This window comes from Haliotis rubra, unplaced genomic scaffold (assembly GCF_003918875.1).
Source record: "Haliotis rubra isolate DU_JTF1 unplaced genomic scaffold, ASM391887v1 Scf1619, whole genome shotgun sequence".
Taxonomy (NCBI): domain Eukaryota; kingdom Metazoa; phylum Mollusca; class Gastropoda; order Lepetellida; family Haliotidae; genus Haliotis; species Haliotis rubra.
Window position 1 is genome coordinate 63,975 of NW_025765580.1, and position 19,553 is coordinate 83,527.

Consider the following 19,553-nt stretch of genomic DNA (forward strand, 5'->3'; position numbering starts at 1 on the left):
TGGATTTTATTGCCACTTCATTGACTTTTCCAAGGCATTTGGCGCTTCAAGACATGGTGTTCTCTTGCATTCACTGTGTGAAGTTGGTATTAATGGTAATATATTTATATAATCACATCAGTGTATAAGAAATCATCTGCTTGTTTTAGAACCTCTGAGGTTATATCTCAGTGTTTTACCTGTAATAGTGGCACCCGTCAAGGGTGTGTTCTAAGTCCACAAATATATATTATAAACAGGTTATAAATGTTCCCTTATGGAAAGACAGGGTATTACTGTTACCTCTTCTAGCAATTTTGTGTTCCCTTATATTTACTGATGATGTCTCAGATGTCGACACCAACTACAGAAGAAGATAACTGTTCACACTGGCTTGAACGTACATTTCCATCCAAAAGTATTGTGTTCACAAATGGTGGCCCCTTGAGATCAAATTAAATGTGTTTTTGTGTGATCCCCAATTAATCTGGAGAAAAAATCAGACCTGTCTTGTATCCCAAGCAAATATGAAGGACTATTTTCATCTAATGATTACCACAGTTTTTGTCCAGATATATGTTAAATAGTTGATTGTATGATAAGCCTTATTCTTTGCTGTGTTCTGAAATATGGGGCACCACATACTGCAATATTATTGAATCTGTACATACTAAATTTTGTAAATCCTGTTGAGGGTCTGGTAAATCCTGTTGAAGGTCTGGTAAATCCTATTGAGGGTCTGGTAAATCCTGTTGAGGGTCTGGTAAATCCTATTGAGGGTCTGGTAAATCCTGTTGAGGGTCTGGTAAATCCTGTTGAGGGTCTGGTAAATCCTGTTGAGGGTCTGGTAAATCCTGTTGAAGGTCTGGTAAATCCTGTTGAGGGTCTGGTAAATCCTGTTGAGGGTCTGGTAAATCCTGTTGAGGGTCTGGTAAATCCTGTTGAGGGTCTGGTAAATCCTGTTGAAGGTCTGGTAAATCCTGTTGAAGGTCTGGTTAATCCTGTTGAGGGTCTGGTAAATCCTGTTGAAGGTCTGGTAAATCCTGTTGAGGGTCTGGTAAATCCTGTTGAAGGTCTGGTAAATACTGTTGAGGGTCTGGTAAATCCTGTTGAGGGTCTGGTAAATCCTGTTGAGGGTCTGGTAAATCCTGTTGAGGGTCTGGTAAATCCTGTTGAGGGTCTGGAAAATCCTGTTGAGGGTCTGGTAAATCCTGTTGAGGGTCTGGTAAATCCTGTTAAAGGTCTGGTTAATCCTGTTGAGGGTCTGGTAAATCCTGTTGAGGGTCTGGTAAATCCTGTTGAGGGTCTGGTAAATCCTGCTGAGGGTCTGGTGAGGGTCTGGTAAATCCTGTTGAGGGTCTGGTAAATCCTGTTGAGGGTCTGGTAAATCCTGCTGAGGGTCTGGTAAATCCTGTTGAGGGTCTGGTAAATCCTGCTGAGGGTCTGGTGAGGGTCTGGTAAATCCTGTTGAGTGTCTAGTAAATCCTGTTGAAGGTCTGGTGAACCCTGTTGAGGGTCTGGTAAATCAAATGTAACAACATGGTTGTGGAATACTGCAGTTTGTAAACACGACAAGGATTAATAGTAAATAGCCTACAGTTAACATCTGTATTTATATCATGCTGACTTAGAACGTTGATGTCTTGAGAAATGCCAGCCTACTCCTGCATTATGTACCTATAAAGAGAAATGTTCTAATGTCGTGTTATCAGTTAAGGTATAATGAATAAATCAAATATATAATACAATCAACCGGTTTTGTGTTTTTACCATTTGTCTACTCCTTGTCCAGATTCATCTGGAAACAGGGTTACTAGAGGAGGTAGGTGTGACAGGGAGTACTTAGCGATCACTGAACCAGGAAGTGTGTCTATTGAAACAGTGGTCATGAAGGCAAGGCCTTTCACACCATGCGGAAGTGTACTACTCAGACATGTGCCGTCTTACTATCATTTCAGTATGGGAGAAGGGGGCACGGGTTTCACAGTCCTCTAGGGCAAGGCCATTCGCTATGCAGGGTTGCGTCCCATGGATACGCCAGACACCATGATCGTGGGTTCGAATCCTCTTTCTCCCGAGTACGTATCCTGTCAGCACCATGCCCATGCTCTTCGGTTTTACAGAGGACAAAGGGTAAACATCTGAGCCCTGCATCACTTCAGGCTTCCCGCCCACATTCAGCTGACAGGCAGTGATATAACCGGAATACTGTTCAAATCAGCGGCAATAGATTTCATTCACATGGCATGCGGAGATTGTACAAACTGTATTAAAATTTATTTAAAAACTTTTATTCCTGGTATTATGTAACTCAGTAGCATTTGTAACATCTAATTTTACAGAGATAGTGAGTGAGTGAGTATGGTTTTACGCCGCTTTAAGCAATATTCCAGCAATATCACGGCGGGGGACACCAGAAATGGGCTTCACACATTGTACCCATATGGGGAATCGAACCCGGGCCTTCAGCGTGACGAGCGAACACTTTAACCACTAGGCTACCCCATCGCCCCTACAGAAATAGTGAGTGAGTATGGTATTACGCCTCTTTTAGCAATATTCAGGCAATATCACGGCGGGGGGACATCAGCAAACGTTGTACCCATGTGGGAATCGAACCCTGTGTTTGTCGTGACGAGCGAACGCTTAAACCACAATACTAACCGACCGCCAGAAGAAGTGACTCTGTTAGTGACTGGGTGATGTTTTCGGTATGATATCTTAGCTTCGGCAATGAATGACTAAGTCTCAGGAGAAATAGGACAACATGGCGCTCAAACTCAACGGAATGTATAGAAAACAGCATATATAATCACCGCCATTAAGGGAGACATGGGTACGTACGTTGTCAAACATATCAAACATATCTATCATCTGCGTGACCCTTAAGTCATGAGACAGTATTATCTGCAGGGATAGGATAGAGTAAACATACACGATAAACGAAAAGAAATGTTTTGCATACCCACAAATATCGTCACTGCATACATAGTACATTATTCGCTTGGACATTCATATCTCAGTAAGAACCTGCCATATTGGTGTGAGAAATATAATAATCAGGTGTTATGATGAAAACTATAACAAAATTACATCACAGCAGGGTCATATACCGAGTAGGCAATATCACACGGCTCAACTCGTGGGACGTGGGCCAGAACAGACAGGAAATTGAATTAAAACAAGTTTCGAGTACTTCATAGAATAACAAGTCTTCACACTTGATGTGTTTCACAAGCAGCAGGATCCGGCGTTACGGGGTTGACTGTCACTGTATGCAATGGCAGTACACCAGATCCACACTCGGTAGTATTCCAAGTTCGGAATAAACCGAGGGGGCAGATATACATATAGCCGAGAAATATGCAAAATTAGCCGTTAAGTGATTGCCACGTCAGACATGTTTGGAATGTGATCGGGGTGGTGGGGTAGCCTAGTGGTTAAAGCGTTGGCTAGTCAAGCCGAAGACCCGGGTTCGAATCCCCACATGGGTACAATGCGTGAAGCCCATTTCTGGTGTCCCACGCCGTGATGTTGCTGGAATATTGCTAAAAGCGGCGTAAAAACCAAACTCAGTCAGTGGAATGTGATCGGAATTCTATGATCGAATTGTAGAGAAAACTAAAATTATTCATACTTAGAATCAGTTCCATATGCGATGTGGTTTCAGAAAAGAAAAATGAATGTTAAGTTAATTGTTGACACAAAACGTGTTCACGCGAACTTGAACTTTACGTTAAAACGTGCTAAAAGGGTTGTATGGTTGTGTGACGTAACAAGCAAACACTCTATGCACGGAGTTTATCCATCTGCGGCAGCATGTCTTGTATTCGTCTTACCATATGCATTACTCATTGGGATTCCATTCCACATGATGCAAAGCAGTGAAGAACTGAGAGCCCATGATTTCACTGTCATCCCATGATTTCACTGTCATCCCATGATTTCACTGACATCCCATGATTTCACTGTTACCAGGATGGAGACCGATCTCTCAGCACATGGTAAAAAGTTCGCACATGGAATAGGGGAGTACAAACGTGCATCTGATGTTACAAAATCAACCTTTCACTCATTACTCAAAGGTATAAAAACAGACATAATTATCACGCATTTTATTAAATATAATATCTCAGTGACAGTAAACTTGAACAGAACATACCTTATAATTGAAAAAATCAACAACAACAAAACAAAGCATCATGTGTTTGGTTTCTTGAACCACAAGGAAGCTAAGCTAAGTGGACTCAATAGTTAGTTTCGTAGTATATCAGAAAACAGAAGAAAACAAATAGACACACGGTGAATGTACGGATGAATAGAATGTTTTAGGTAACATTTTTGGCCACATGGCCTTTGGTAGATCTAACAGGATATGACATCCAAGACACGTACTCTGTGACCGTAGGAAGTATCAAAGGCCCGAAAGATGCAATGTTTTCATTTGACCGTAGCTAATGGCGATGACAGATCTAGAACTCTAGGGAACAATCTCGAGTGTAGTATAGTCTTGTTGGTAGTATAGTCTTGATTCGTTTCCAGAACATCTATGGAAAATATTTCAAGCAACGTTCCACACCATCGAGTTACGATGGAAGAAAATCAACCAAGTCACTAAGCATAGCGAACGCCTTAACCATTAAGCATAGCCAGCCGATCAGTAATTATCTCTTAGACCAGACAAAGAAGACTGATATCTAGTCTCCACGGATTGCTGAGATGACGTAATTTGACGAGGCAGAAATGTTATACCCGGTGTTACAGCGTTTCAGCTTTTGTTCTCTACCTAATCGTTATTTCACAAAACATGGATGAGATACAGACATCAGTACCAGTACAAACGGTGTAATGGGTCAAACGTAACTAAACCTTAAAACATCAATCAATGGATGTGATTGTGCTGATTGTCATGGAAGATTTCAATGTATGTTGTCTCCCTAAACAAATTATTTTGAGTATTTCAGTCAGTTGTGTCTGTTGGGTGACTGACGTCATCACATAGCACCTGTCTCGTTGTAGCTGTTTTCAGTTGACACCATGAAGTCGTCAAACACGTCATGCAGATAGGCGAAAGTTGGACGATCGTCGGGCTTCCGGTGCCAACAGGTCAGCATGACCTCATAGTAAGAGTCGTCGCAGTTGATAGGCCCCGAGGGTTTGGGCATCCGGTAGCCTTTGTCCACCTTGTGGAGCACCTCCGAACCACCCATACCTTGGAATGTGGAGAAAAAATATATATATTTCAGTCTGTAGCACATATTACGGATAGAGCAGTAACTTTTATGTACATATTTATTGGGACAAATCAACTGCCAATGTACCACAAAAACTACATCGACGTGTTGAGGCAGGATATCATATTTGGACCTGTTGGGTGAAATGTGAGTACAGACAATGTACTACATATTCTACTTGGACCTGTTGGGTGAACTGTGAGGAGAGACAGTGTAATACATACTAGTATTCTACTTGGACCTGTTGGGTGAAGTGTGAGGACAGACAGTGCAATACATATTCTACTTGGACCTGTTGGGTAAACTGTGAGGACAGACAGTGCAATACATATTCTACTTGGACCTGTTGGGTGAAGTGTGAGGACAGACAGTGCAATACATATTCTACTTGGACCTGTTGGGTGAACTGTGAGGACAGACAGTGCAATACATATTCTACTTGGACCTGTTGGGTGAACTGTGAGGACAGACAGTGCAATACATATTCTACTTGGACCTGTTGGGTGAAGTGTGAGGACAGACAGTGCAATACATATTCTACTTGGACCTGTTGGGTGAAGTGTGAGGACAGACAGTGCAATACATATTCTACTTGGACCTGTTGGGTGAAGTGTGAGGACAGACAGTGCAATACATATTCTACTTGGACCTGTTGGGTGAAGTGTGAGGACAGACAGTGCAATACATATTCTACTTGGACCTATTGGGTACTTGAGGGACCTGTTGTATTCTACTTGGACCTGTTGGGTGAACTGTGAGGACAGACAGTGCAATACATATTCTACTTGGACCTGTTGGGTGAACTGTGAGGACAGACAGTGCAATACATATTCTACTTGGACCTGTTGGGTGAACTGTGAGGACAGACAGTGCAATACATATTCTACTTGGACCTGTTGGGTGAACTGTGAGGACAGACAGTGCAATACATATTCTACTTGGACCTGTTGGGTGAACTGTGAGGACAGACAGTGCAATACATATTCTACTTGGACCTGTTGGGTGAACTGTGAGGACAGACAGTGCAATACATATTCTACTTGGACCTGTTGGGTGAAGTGTGAGGACAGACAGTGCAATACATATTCTACTTGGACCTGTTGGGTGAAGTGTGAGGACAGACAGTGCAATACATATTCTACTTGGACCTGTTGGGTGAAGTGTGAGGACAGACAGTGCAATACATATTTCTACTTGGACCTGTTGGGTGAACCTGTTGGGTGAAGTGTGAGGACAGACAGTGCAATACATATTCTACTTGGACCTGTTGGGTGAACTGTGAGGACAGACAGTGCAATACATATTCTACTTGGACCTGTTGGGTGAAGTGTGAGGACAGACAGTGCAATAAATATCCTACTTGGACCTGTTGGGTGAAGTGTGAGGACAGACAGTGCAATACATATTCTACTTGGACCTGTTGGGTGAACTGTGAGGACAGACAGTGCAATACATATTCTACTTGGACCTGTTGGGTGAAGTGTGAGGACAGACAGTGCAATACATATTCTACTTGGACCTGTTGGGTGAACTGTGAGGACAGACAGTGCAATACATATTCTACTTGGACCTGTTGGGTGAAGTGTGAGGACAGACAGTGCAATACATATTCTACTTGGACCTGTTGGGTGAACTGTGAGGACAGACAGTGCAATACATATTCTACTTGGACCTGTTGGGTGAACTGTGAGGACAGACAGTGCAATACATATTCTACTTGGACCTGTTGGGTGAAGTGTGAGGACAGACAGTGCAATACATATTCTACTTGGACCTGTTGGGTGAAGTGTGAGGACAGACAGTGCAATACATATTCTACTTGGACCTGTTGGGTGAACTGTGAGGGAGACAGTGCAATACATATTCTACTTGGACCTGTTGGGTGAACTGTGAGGACAGACAGTGCAATACATACTAGTATTCTACTTGGACCTGTTGGGTGAACTGTGAGGACAGACAGTGCAATACATATTCTACTTGGACCTGTTGGGTGAACTGTGTGAGGACAGACAGTGCAATACATATTCTACTTGGACCTGTTGGGTGAAGTGTGAGGACAGACAGTGCAATACATATTCTACTTGGACCTGTTGGGTGAAGTGTGAGGACAGACAGTGCAATACATATTCTACTTGGACCTGTTGGGTGAAGTGTGAGGACAGACAGTGCAATACATATTCTACTTGGACCTGTTGGGTGAAGTGTGAGGACAGACAGTGCAATACATATTCTACTTGGACCTGTTGGGTGAACTGTGAGGACAGACAGTGCAATACATATTCTACTTGGACCTGTTGGGTGAAGTGTGAGGACAGACAGTGCAATACATATTCTACTTGGACCTGTTGGGTGAAGTGTGAGGACAGAAAGTGCAATACATATTCTACTTGGACCTGTTGGGTGAACTGTGAGGACAGACCGTGTAATGCATATTCTTCTTGGACCTGTTGGGTGAACTGTGAGGACAGACAGTGCAATACATATTCTAGCTGGACCTGTTATGAGGACAGATAGTGCAATGTATATTTAGGCCTGCTAGGTGAACTAACAGAACACTCACCAGGGTAGGGAACTCTCCCGAAGGTAACCAGCTCGTACAGGAGAACGCCGAATGACCAGACGTCGGACTTGATGGAGAACTTCCTTTCCAGAGCTGCCTCAGGAGCTGTCCACTTGATGGGGAATTTCGTATCTGGCAAACACATGACACACATTACTTTCCCTACACAATAACTTCACCTGATAAGCTATTAAGTCTTATGTCGAGCATGTTACAGTCCATCATGGAATGGGCTCACATTAGGCAATTCAAATTCGGGGAAAAGCCACATTTCACCTCCCGCTTTATGGTATTAGACAATGTGAATTGCGTTTCCAAATTTCACGCATCACTGACAAATTTGCATATTGTTCCCGTTTGCTGACAATTGCCACAGTTGGGCGAGTGAGTGAGTGAGTTTACTTTTACGCTGCACTTAGCAATATTCCAACTATATGGCGGCAGTCTGTACCATAATCGAGTCTGGACCAGACAATCTAGTGATCAACAGCATGAGCATCGATCTGCGCAATTGGGAACCAATGATATGTGTCATCCAAGTCAGCTAGCCTGACCACCCGATCCCGTTAGTCGCCTCTTACGACAAGTATTGGTTACTGAAGATCAATTCTAACCCGGATCTTCACGGGTGCCACCGTTGGAACAGGATAGCCTCACCTTTTCTCAAACACTACTATAGACATACATTGTGGAAATTCATAAACACATGCTTACGATAGATAGGAATCGCACAGTGGACTCTGTCAGTGGCTTCTGTCGCTGTTCAGTATCATGGTCCATCAGGAAATACCTCCCATCAAGGCAAGAGGTATTTACGTCATATACTTACTCTCTGTGGCTTCATATATATCCTCATCCTGGAGAATTCTCGCGAGACCGAAGTCGGCAACCTTGACTTCATTGTTTTCCCCGACGAGGATGTTAGCAGCACGGAGATCTCTATGGACAAAGTTCTCTTTCTCCAAGAACGCCATGCCGTCTGCAATCTGAACAAATATAATGAAACAACTGAGAATGACATGATGTACATGATGAATATTATACGATGTACAGGATGAGGATGATATAATGTACATGAGGATATGACGTTCAGGATGAGGATATGATATACAGGATGTGGACAAGATAAACAGAATAAGGATATGCTGTACAGGATGAGGATACGATATACAGAATGAGGATACGATGTACAGGATAAGGATTATATTATGTACAGGACAATGTTTATATCATGTACAGAATGAGGATAATATGATGTACAGGACGATGTTTATATGATTTAGAGGATGCGGATACAATGCCCAGGACGAGGGTGATATCATGTGCAGGACGATGTTTATATGGTGTACACGATAAGGATACGATGATATGCCAGGATGAGGATGTACAGGACAGGATGAGGATACGATGTATGTATGACGTCCAGGATGAGGATGTATGACGTCCAGGATGAGGATGTATGATGTACAGGATGAGGATTATATGATGTACAGGATGAGGATGATATGATGTACAGGATGAGGATTATATGATGTACAGGATGAGGATGATATGATGTACAGGATGAGGATGTATGATGTACAGGATGAGGATGATATGATGTACAGGATGTGGATTTTATGATGTACAGGATGTGGACTATATGATGTACAGGATGAGGATTATATGAAGTACAGGCTGAGGATGTATGATATACAGGATGAGGATACGATGTACAGGATGAGGATGATATGATGTACAGGATGTGGATTTTATGATGTACAGGATGAGGATGATATGATGTACAGGATGAGGATGATATGATGTACAGGATGTGGATGATATGATGCACAGGATGTGGATTATATGATGTACAGGATGTGGATTTTATGATGTACAGGATGAGGATGTATGATGTACAGGATGAGGATTATATGATGTACAGGATGAGGATGATATGATGTACAGGATGAGGATGATATGATGTACAGGATGAGGATGATATGATGTACAGGATGTTGATGTATTATGTACAGGATGAGGATGTTTGATGTACAGGATGAGGATTATATGATGTACAGGATGAGGATGATATGATGTACAGGATGAGGATGATATGATGTACAGGATGTGGATGATATGATGTACAGGATGTGGATTATATGATGTACAGGATGTTGATGTATTATGTACAGGATGAGGATGTTTGATGTACAGGATGTGGATGTATCGGTCCTACAACAGGAATCAGCAGGCCTTACAATTGGCAGACTAGTTACCAAGTATAATTTGATACTACCCACCTGTGATGCCATGTCAATGATGGTGGGGAAGCGGATCAGCTGGCCCTCATCCTTCCTCATGTAGTCCAGTAGGGCGCCGTTTGCCATCAGCTCTGTCATGATGAGGATGGGCTCCTCATCTGTACAGACAGCTATCAGCTGGACCAGCTTCTTGTGACGCAGCTGGTGCATGATCTTCGCCTCTGCCAAGAAGGCTTCCGCGGTCATGGTGCCTGGTTTTAGGGTCTTCACGGCTACGTCGATCACATTCCGGAGTACGCCTGGAAGTGCGTGTGTGAGTGAGTGAGGTTAGTTTACGCCCCTTCTGGTAATATTCCAGCAACATCACTGCGGGGGACACCAGAAATGGGCTCCGCACATTGCACCCATATGGGGAATCGAACCCAGGTCTTCGGACTGACAAGCGAAGGCTTTAAACACTAGGCTACTCCACCGCCCCAAATGAGAGTGTGAAAGTATGGACAACGATCACCCCCAACCAGGAAAATCAAACAAGCAGCCAGGCTGGACACCGAAACCACTTACGTCAAAATTTATTGAGGATTAATATTATCCCAAAAGACTGACTGACTGACTGAGTTTGGTTTTACGCCGCTTTTAGCAATATTCCAGCAACATCACGGCGGGGGACACCAGAAATGTATCCCAAAAGAGAGCACGGGGCCGCCACAGTTGACAAAAGAAAGAAATATGGGGAAGCGCAATAACCCTGTAGGACACCAGTAGAGACGTACTGTCTACAGGAAGACATTATTACTAGACACTAGTCTGTATGTCAAATAAACCTGAGAGCATACTTATGGATGCTACGTCAGTAGTAATTAAAATGTTAAGGAAAAAGATCAATATTAATAATAATAAGCTTCAAAATGCAACAAACACTTTATTCAAGCCCTTACATATCGAATAACACACCTTACAGGTCGAGTACATTTGTAGTTCTCAAGGAACCTATACGTATTTAAACATTCGGGCATGGATCCTAATTGATTATTAATAACGTGTTTGCAATGTGGTCGAATTTAAGCTACCTCGGGAGTTTGAAATGTTGATCTGTATACGAATCTGTAATTTGTACCCGGATATGTACGCACCCTTCCATACTTCGCCGAAACACCCAGCACCAAGTTTGGCGGCCATCTTGACCGCATTTCGGGCAACTTCTAGGTCCCGGAAGTGTACAAGCGGTCGAGTCCTAGGACACGCATCTGTTAGCACTGCACACAGCCCATCTGGATTAACTGGCAACAATTCACAGACACATTCCAAAAGTGACAAACAGTAAATTATAGGATACTAAAAATGTTTTTTCGCAAATATGAAAAAGCAAGAAATTGTTTTTCTCCTAACGGACATTCATAGGAATAAAACAAAATCATAACTGAAAATTTAACTTGGAAATGAATACCAAGGACCAACCCTTTCATTAAATGACGTCCAATCACATTTAAATCATATCATTCACTCCAATAAATAACTCCCCGAAAAGATCCGTCAATCTCTGCCGGTGAACTTCATATCAGCATATGAGCGCCACAACTTCTATTATCTTAGATATTTGAAGCATTCACAACAATAGGTCTCATTTCTGGATCACGAAAAGGAACACAAACTGACGGTTTCAGTCAGTATCAATGAGACATGATGACGTCATTAATATTATCTCTAATACAGCATGTTGTTTCTGAGCGCCATGCATGGTATCTTCACCAGATAATGATAAACTATGTGTTTTCATTCGACGCGGAGTCATTGTACCAAAAGATTTCATCTTCTAAAGATTAGTAAAAACCCAAAATTGTTTCCATTATCTAAAAGCAAAAACGTATGGCGAATTGTGCCAACACAGACCTGACAATATATCCATCTCAAATGTTATTAAACAATGTAGATATGACAAATGTATTATTTTACTTACTTCTATAGTGGTCTATAAGATCAATTACACCGGTAAACGTTCGTTTTGTGTTGATGTAGACGCCCCCGCTATCCAACTTCCGCATACGGTAGTGTTTAACACTGGGGACACTGTCTCGTACCGACAACACGTGGGAGGACTTGTCTGAGGCAAACAGAAAGGTGCAGGAAAGAAGTGTGAAAGCAGGAAAAAACATCTCAATAATGACGCTACGGTGTTGTATGGAAGCGTATTGGTGTCATATTCTACAAATACGTAGATAGATAAAAGTATCATCGTCGAAGATAATATTTCTTTTAAAAGGTGACACCAATACACTTCCACATCCCTTAATAATGGCGGGGGTCATATTAAGCTGTTTCCCGACCAACTCAGTTAAGCAATACTTAATCTGTCCAAACCAGGATCATCGGTTCACTTGAAAGATTTAGGAATTTAGAATGTGAATAAAGACTAAGATATCTATCGATTGGGCAGGAGGTCTTCAATCTTGGAACTTCAAGCCACGTTGGGCAGCAACAAGTGACCTTCACCTGTAGACTCTCTGACGAGAAAAGTGCCAACTTTGTTGCCAGGAAGCAGCAGCATCTTGTCGGCCTCTTTGCGGTCACAATTATACCACCAGCTGTGGAAGCAGGGAGAGCAGTGTGTTTTAGTACATAGTTACAACCCTCTTAAATATACTGAGGGAACAAACAAGGGATCACATGAAAGAACAAGTGTTCCTTTATTTTTTCCAAGGTTTCTTCACAAGCTTTGTATCGCATAGCTTGTGAAGAAACCTGGAAAATAATAAGGGAACACTTGTGCTTTAATCTAATCCCTTATTTGTTCCCCTCAGTATATGTCATTACAGCTCGGTCCAAGCAGGTTCCCAACGTATGATGAATGAAACAAACGTTGACACTTAAATAGTCATACCAATAACCCATTAAGCATTATAAATGTACACTATCAAATAAAACCATTCCTTCTTCAAAAGAAATCATTAGCAGATTCATTGTCAGATATCGACCGTATTGCTAGCATCTGTCTAAGAATCACTCCCAGTGGTAATAAAACAAGATGTATGAACAGCAAGCCTATAGTACTAATGTCACATGTCTTTGTATACGCACAGGAATTTGAGAGTGTGAGTATTGTCATCACTTAATGTCTCCATAAGAAATCAAATAAACTGACGGGCTAAAGAAACGTCGCCACTTTGAACGTGAAATTACTAAAAATTTCAAATTCAGCTGCAATCACCATCACATGGAAATAAGGCATCCAAATGTAGTGTCATGTTTCTCTGTTCATTTTGGGTTTTTTAACTATCTTTTATGGATATTTCACAATAGGGTTTTAAAACTATGGTAGCGTTTCTTTTAGCCCGTCAGTATATTTGGCGTATCTGGTACGTAATATTACTCCAAATTCTCATCATGAATCATATATACACGCCAAATATTCCAATATTGATACGAATCGTTTAAGCACTTGAGATATCCAGAATTCAATGTTTAACCCCTTTACAACGAAATGGGACAATATACCAAGATGAGATTACTCTACCCATAAATTTGTTGTGCTAATGGTTTAATTGTATATGAACATGAAATAGCAAAATCTCACGAAGGTTTAAGAAATTTTACTTCAACACCTCCACTAGTTAGCAGTTTGACTCATCACAGACATCGTCACTTATACCCCGCAGTTTCTGTGACTAGAAGATGGGTTTAGCTTACTCTTGTGCCTGGGGAGACTCGTCATCCTTGCACACATAGTTTCTGGGGACGTATCCCTTCTTCCGTGTTTTGGCATTGGTTGCTATCCACCAGTCACTGTTCTGTTGACTGAACATCATAGTACAAATTAGCTACATGCCTAAATGCACTTCTGTAATAACTTCTTCAATGGACTTATCCTATACATCTTTCACACATCGCACCGATATAAGATCAAGGCTGGAACTACAGCAATCCATGCTTGTCTTAAGGCGACTAACGGGATCTGATGGTCATTTCACATTTTGAGTACGCATGCGAGGTATGGGATGAATGTTTAATTGAACAAGCCAATAGATTAGACAAACTCCAGTTTGAAGCAGCTCGCATAGTTACTGGTTCCAAGATGTGCATCTTCCAGTTCGTTGTATTATATGAAACGGGATGGGATTTACTTTCTGAGAGAAGGAGAAGATGCAACTTAACATTATTTTGTAAATTTCAAAAAGGTATTGCACCTGTTCTCTTCAGGATTTGCTCTCACTTAAGTTAAGAGTTAAGGAACTCAATAATTTTAGCCAACCATGTACAAGACCGAGGTACTCAACATCATCATTTATTCCATCAGCAGTTAAAATGTGGAATAATAGTCCTTAGCTATCAGAAACTGCGACTCTGTTGCATCATTTAAATCTTATATCCACGTGAAAGAAAACTGTGCACCTATAAATTATTCATAGCGAATAAGGAAGTTAAATGTTTTTCACATAGGATTAAGATATAGGACGAGTACACTTAATATATGCAGAATAAATATAAAAAATGGCGCATCATGTCAGTGTGGAAATGGATGTGAGAATGTTTTTCATTACTTCCATGAATGTCGATTGTATACTATTCAAGGACATAAACTGTTCAAATCTTTAGAAAATATTGTTAAAAATAGAAAACTGATTGGTGTTACATGGAAATGCAGGTCTCTCAATTACTGAAAATCAGAATGATTTCAAATATGTACATATCTATATCTCTCAAACAAAACGCTTTCTCAGTTAACCTCTCTTGTACATATCCTAGTCTATGTCTGTCATCTGTGTACATTGTTGTAAGATGAATTGTGTCATTATTGGGAGAGGGCTTTTCTAAGTTGAATAACTTGTACCCATTCCTTTTCTTGAATGAATAAAATATGTTTCAATCAATTTCATGGTATCCAGTTGCATGGTGCTCATGATGTCAGTCTTGTCAAGACTTCATTATATCTGGAATATTGCTGTGGCGTTGATCAGCAAAAAAAACAACTTTCTTCTATTTTTCTGTAGTCTTTATCCTCTCAAAGAGGCTAATTTAAGGCCTGTGTCATAACCAGGGTACGGCAGATGATGAGCGGACTGTAGAACGGTTTAAGGGATGTGAATTAAAGTGCACCTCGGGAGTCATTGTGCTAAAAAGCCTTGGTACTAAGCCTGTGTTAAGGTAAGGGATCACCTCAGATCGCTGCGAGCAACGGCACCCAGATGTGGTAGAGATCCTGTATACAACATGCATGCCTGTATGAAATAGGTTTACCCTATGTCTATATAGTAACTGACGATAAACTGAAAGAACTCGAAAAAAACTAGACACTAAAGAATAAGGTTGAATATTCAGCATTTGGTAACTCCTCGTGATACCATACCTGCCCTCTTCGACCAACAGACGGTCTCCCTTTCTGAAGGAGAGGTCATCATCATTCACCGCATCAAAATCGTACATAGCAAGGAATTTGATTCCCTCTGCAAAACATATGGAATGCACCAAAGTGTCATTAAAGCCAAAATTGTGAATGGCATTGAAATGGTTACTGGAACCATTTTTTCTGAGGAACATGTTCAAAATGTCACACGAAAGATATGATTCTAATTAGTTTAAAGAGTGGAATATTGCTCGACATGGATCTGTTTGAATACTATGTATCTTTTAAGCATGGATCTAATTATGAAACAGATCGGGCTGTTTCACTAGTCTCTTATATTGCCATTGTATGTGGGTAAAAGGTTCCTATTGCTATTCTATTGCTATTAGAAAAATATTTTCAGAGCTAACATATTTCTACAAATACTAAACAGGTTCAGCATTTGTTCAAAATGTTACAAAATGATACTAAAGCTGTGAACAAACCGCCAGCGAATACATAGAAATCTTACGCTGAGCTGCAGGCACTGGTGGCAGGCTCCGCTTTTTGGAGGAAAGAGTGCCATCGTTGGAACTTGAACTGGGCCGTGCGGTCCGGTCTATGGTGCCGGCATTCAACTGGTTGACCGAGGGGGGCAGCTTGGGTATATCCTCGTTCCTCGATACACATTTACCCATGTCGGTTAATGGAGGTCAAGGTCACCTGAAACAATGTTCAACAGTGATCCCTGTTGGTCTCTGACGACTGACTGACTGACTGACTGACTGACTGAATTTGGTTTTACGCCGCTTTAAGCAATATTCCAGCAATATCACGGCGGGGGACACCAGAAATGGGCTTCACAAATTGTACCAATGTGGGGATTCGAACCAGGGTCTTCGGCGTGACGAGCCAACGCTTTAACCATTAGGCTACCCCACCGCCCTGGTCTCTGACGAGACAAGCGTAGCACTCCATACCTGTAAGTTCCTACAGCAATGTCGAAAACAAAGGAAAGTGACAGCCAAATGTTTAGAATCACAAGAAGCCTTTCTTATACTATTCTTTCTATATCGGGGAGGTAGGGTAGCCTAGTTAGGAAGGATATATGGATGAACAACTTCTTTATTGCTGTGAGAGCGACGTTTCGGTGTAGGTTCTAACAGCCTTATCAAGCAATTGATGAACAGCATGAGGATAGAGAAGTATATATATATAAGTTAGAGGAGATGTTTGTGCAGTACAATAGGGGATTAGGAAGCGAGACACATTAACAACACATGGCCCTTTGATAAAAGCGTTAACAGGTGAAGCCTGCAGTATGCACAAGGTGAGAGTGACTGACTGACTGAGTTTAGTTTTACGCCGCTTTTAGCAATATTCCAGCAATATCACGGCGGGGGACACCAGAAATGGGCTTCACACATTGTGGCCATGCGGGGAATCGAACCCGGGTCTTCGGCGTGACGAGCCAACGCTTTAACCACTAGGCCACCCCACCGCCCCAGGTGAGAGTGAAATAATGCCTAATTATTAAGGCGTCCGATCGTCACGTTGAAGACCCGGGTTCGATTCCTCACATTGGTACAATGCTCTGGTGTGAAAACAAACAAACAAACAAACACACACACACACACACACACACACACACACACACACACACACACACACACACACACACACACACACACACACACACACACATCCACACCCGATATTGCTGGAATATTGTTAAGTACGGCGTTAAACTAAACTCACTCTCTGACTCCTTCTATATCACATGACTATGTTTATTGTTTGTTTGTTGTCTTTTAATTTTAACGCCGCCCTTAAGCAGCATTCCAGTTATCAGTATGTAAATGATTGAGTTTGGGCCAGACAATTCAGTGAATGTCATCATGTGCGACGATATACCCATTTAGGGAACAATAACATGCATCAATCATTTCGGCGAGCTAGCCCGACGGATACCTCTGGCCAGCATGTGTTGATGAAGACCAATCAATAATGATGCCAGTTGTTCTAAAAGGTTAAGTGCCCCACCTGTGTCACATGCCGCTAACAAATACAAAGGAAGCGCACTGAAAAGTTGAAATGGGAAATGGCATCGGATATAATTTTGGTCAAATTTGAAAAAGTCCTCCAAATTTCTACAGTAAACTGTTTTGAAAGTCTTAGCAATGGCTGAATGTTCTATAATAGCATGGCTATTTGAAATGTTAATAGGAAGATAGAAAGATCATCCTTGATTGTACCTGAAAAGTTGTGAATTGAAGACATAAAAGGCTGGAGCTGCCGGAGTATTGCTCGCCTTGACTCTTTGTAAGTCATCCCTCTTGACGTTATTGGCACTTCATGCATAAAGTGAAATATCATGCAAATTAGGGAAGTTTTAGTTTTTAGTATGCATGTAATCAGTGGAAGGGATCTGGCTATATAACGATATTGAACGGTATCTTGAGTTAAAGATCCTGGCACAATTCCCATGCATGCAAGCGGTGGAAGGGATCTGGCTATATAACGATATTGAACGGTATCTTGAGTTAAAGATCATGGCACAATTCCCATGCATGTAATCAGTGGAAGGGATCTGGCTATATAACGATATTGAACGGTATCTTGAGTTAAAGATCATGGCACAATTCACATGCATGTAATCAGTGGAAGGGATCTGGTTATATAACGATATTGAACGGTATCTTGAGTTAAAGATCATGGCACAATTCACATGCATGTAATCAGTGGAAGGGATCTGGCTATATAACGATATTGAACGGTATCTTGAGTTAAAGATCATGGCACAATTCACATGCATGTAATCGGTGGAAGGGATCTGGTTATATAACGATATTGAACGGTATCTTGAGTTAAAGATCATGGCACAATTCACATGCATGTAATCGGTGGAAGGGATCTGGTTATATAACGATATTGAACGGTATCTTGAGTTAAAGATCATGGCACAATTCCCATGCATGCAAGCGGTGGAAGGGATCTGGCTATATAACGATATTGAACGGTATCTTGAGTTAAAGATCTTGGCACAATTCCCATGCATGTAATCGGTGGAAGGGATCTGGTTATATAACGATATTGAACGGTATCTTGAGTTAAAGATCTTGGCACAATTCCCATGCATGTAATCAGTGGAAGGGATCTGGCTATATAACGATATTGAACGGTATCTTGAGTTAAAGATCATGGCACAATTCACATGCATGTAATCGGTGGAAGGGATCTGGTTATATAACGATATTGAACGGTATCTTGAGTTAAAGATCATGGCACAATTCACATGCATGTAATCGGTGGAAGGGATCTGGCTATATAACGATATTGAACGGTATCTTGAGTTAAAGATCATGGCACAATTCACATGCATGTAATCAGTGGAAGGGATCTGGCTATATAACGATATTGAACGGTATCTTGAGTTAAAGATCATGGCACAATTCCCATGCATGTAATCGGTGGAAGGGATCTGGCTATATAACGATATTGAACGGTATCTTGAGTTAAAGATCATGGCACAATTCACATGCATGTAATCAGTGGAAGGGATCTGGCTATATAACGATATTGAACGGTATCTTGAGTTAAAGATCATGGCACAATTCACATGCATGTAATCAGTGGAAGGGATCTGGCTATATAACGATATTGAACGGTATCTTGAGTTAAAGATCATGGCACAATTCACATGCATGTAATCAGTGGAAGGGATCTGGCTATATAACGATATTGAACGGTATCTTGAGTTAAAGATCATGGCACAATTCCCATGCATGTAATCAGTGGAAGGGATCTGGCTATATAACGATATTGAACGGTATCTTGAGTTAAAGATCATGGCACAATTCCCATGCATGTAATCAGTGGAAGGGATCTGGCTATATAACGATATTGAACGGTATCTTGAGTTAAAGATCATGGCACAATTCCCATGCATGTAATCGGTGGAAGGGATCTGGCTATATAACGATATTGAACGGTATCTTGAGTTAAAGATCATGGCACAATTCACATGCATGTAATCAGTGGAAGGGATCTGGCTATATAACGATATTGAACGGTATCTTGAGTTAAAGATCATGGCACAATTCCCATGCATGTAATCAGTGGAAGGGATCTGGCTATATAACGATATTGAACGGTATCTTGAGTTAAAGATCATGGCACAATTCCCATGCATGCAAGCGGTGGAAGGGATCTGGCTATAT

At 41.4% G+C, this 19,553-nt stretch overlaps 1 protein-coding gene across 3 annotated transcripts in view; it reads right to left on the reverse strand.

Moving 5' to 3' along the window:
- Positions 1-4,079: 4,079 nt before the first annotated feature.
- LOC124271621 (tyrosine-protein kinase SRK2-like) overlaps positions 4,080-19,553 on the reverse strand; it is a 29,119-nt gene continuing 13,645 nt past the window's right edge. For all 3 annotated transcript variants that reach the window (XM_046706776.1, XM_046706775.1, XM_046706777.1), the window contains exons 2-11: positions 15,866-16,056; positions 15,358-15,454; positions 13,701-13,808; positions 12,507-12,598; positions 11,974-12,117; positions 11,150-11,296; positions 10,056-10,315; positions 8,603-8,759; positions 7,774-7,905; positions 4,080-5,191 (exon numbers count right to left, since the gene is read on the reverse strand). In XM_046706776.1, coding sequence (XP_046562732.1) covers positions 4,974-5,191; positions 7,774-7,905; positions 8,603-8,759; positions 10,056-10,315; positions 11,150-11,296; positions 11,974-12,117; positions 12,507-12,598; positions 13,701-13,808; positions 15,358-15,454; positions 15,866-16,031 — 1,521 coding nt within the window. In that variant the 5' untranslated portion in view covers positions 16,032-16,056 and the 3' untranslated portion in view covers positions 4,080-4,973. The remainder of the gene's footprint in view (positions 5,192-7,773; positions 7,906-8,602; positions 8,760-10,055; positions 10,316-11,149; positions 11,297-11,973; positions 12,118-12,506; positions 12,599-13,700; positions 13,809-15,357; positions 15,455-15,865; positions 16,057-19,553) is intronic.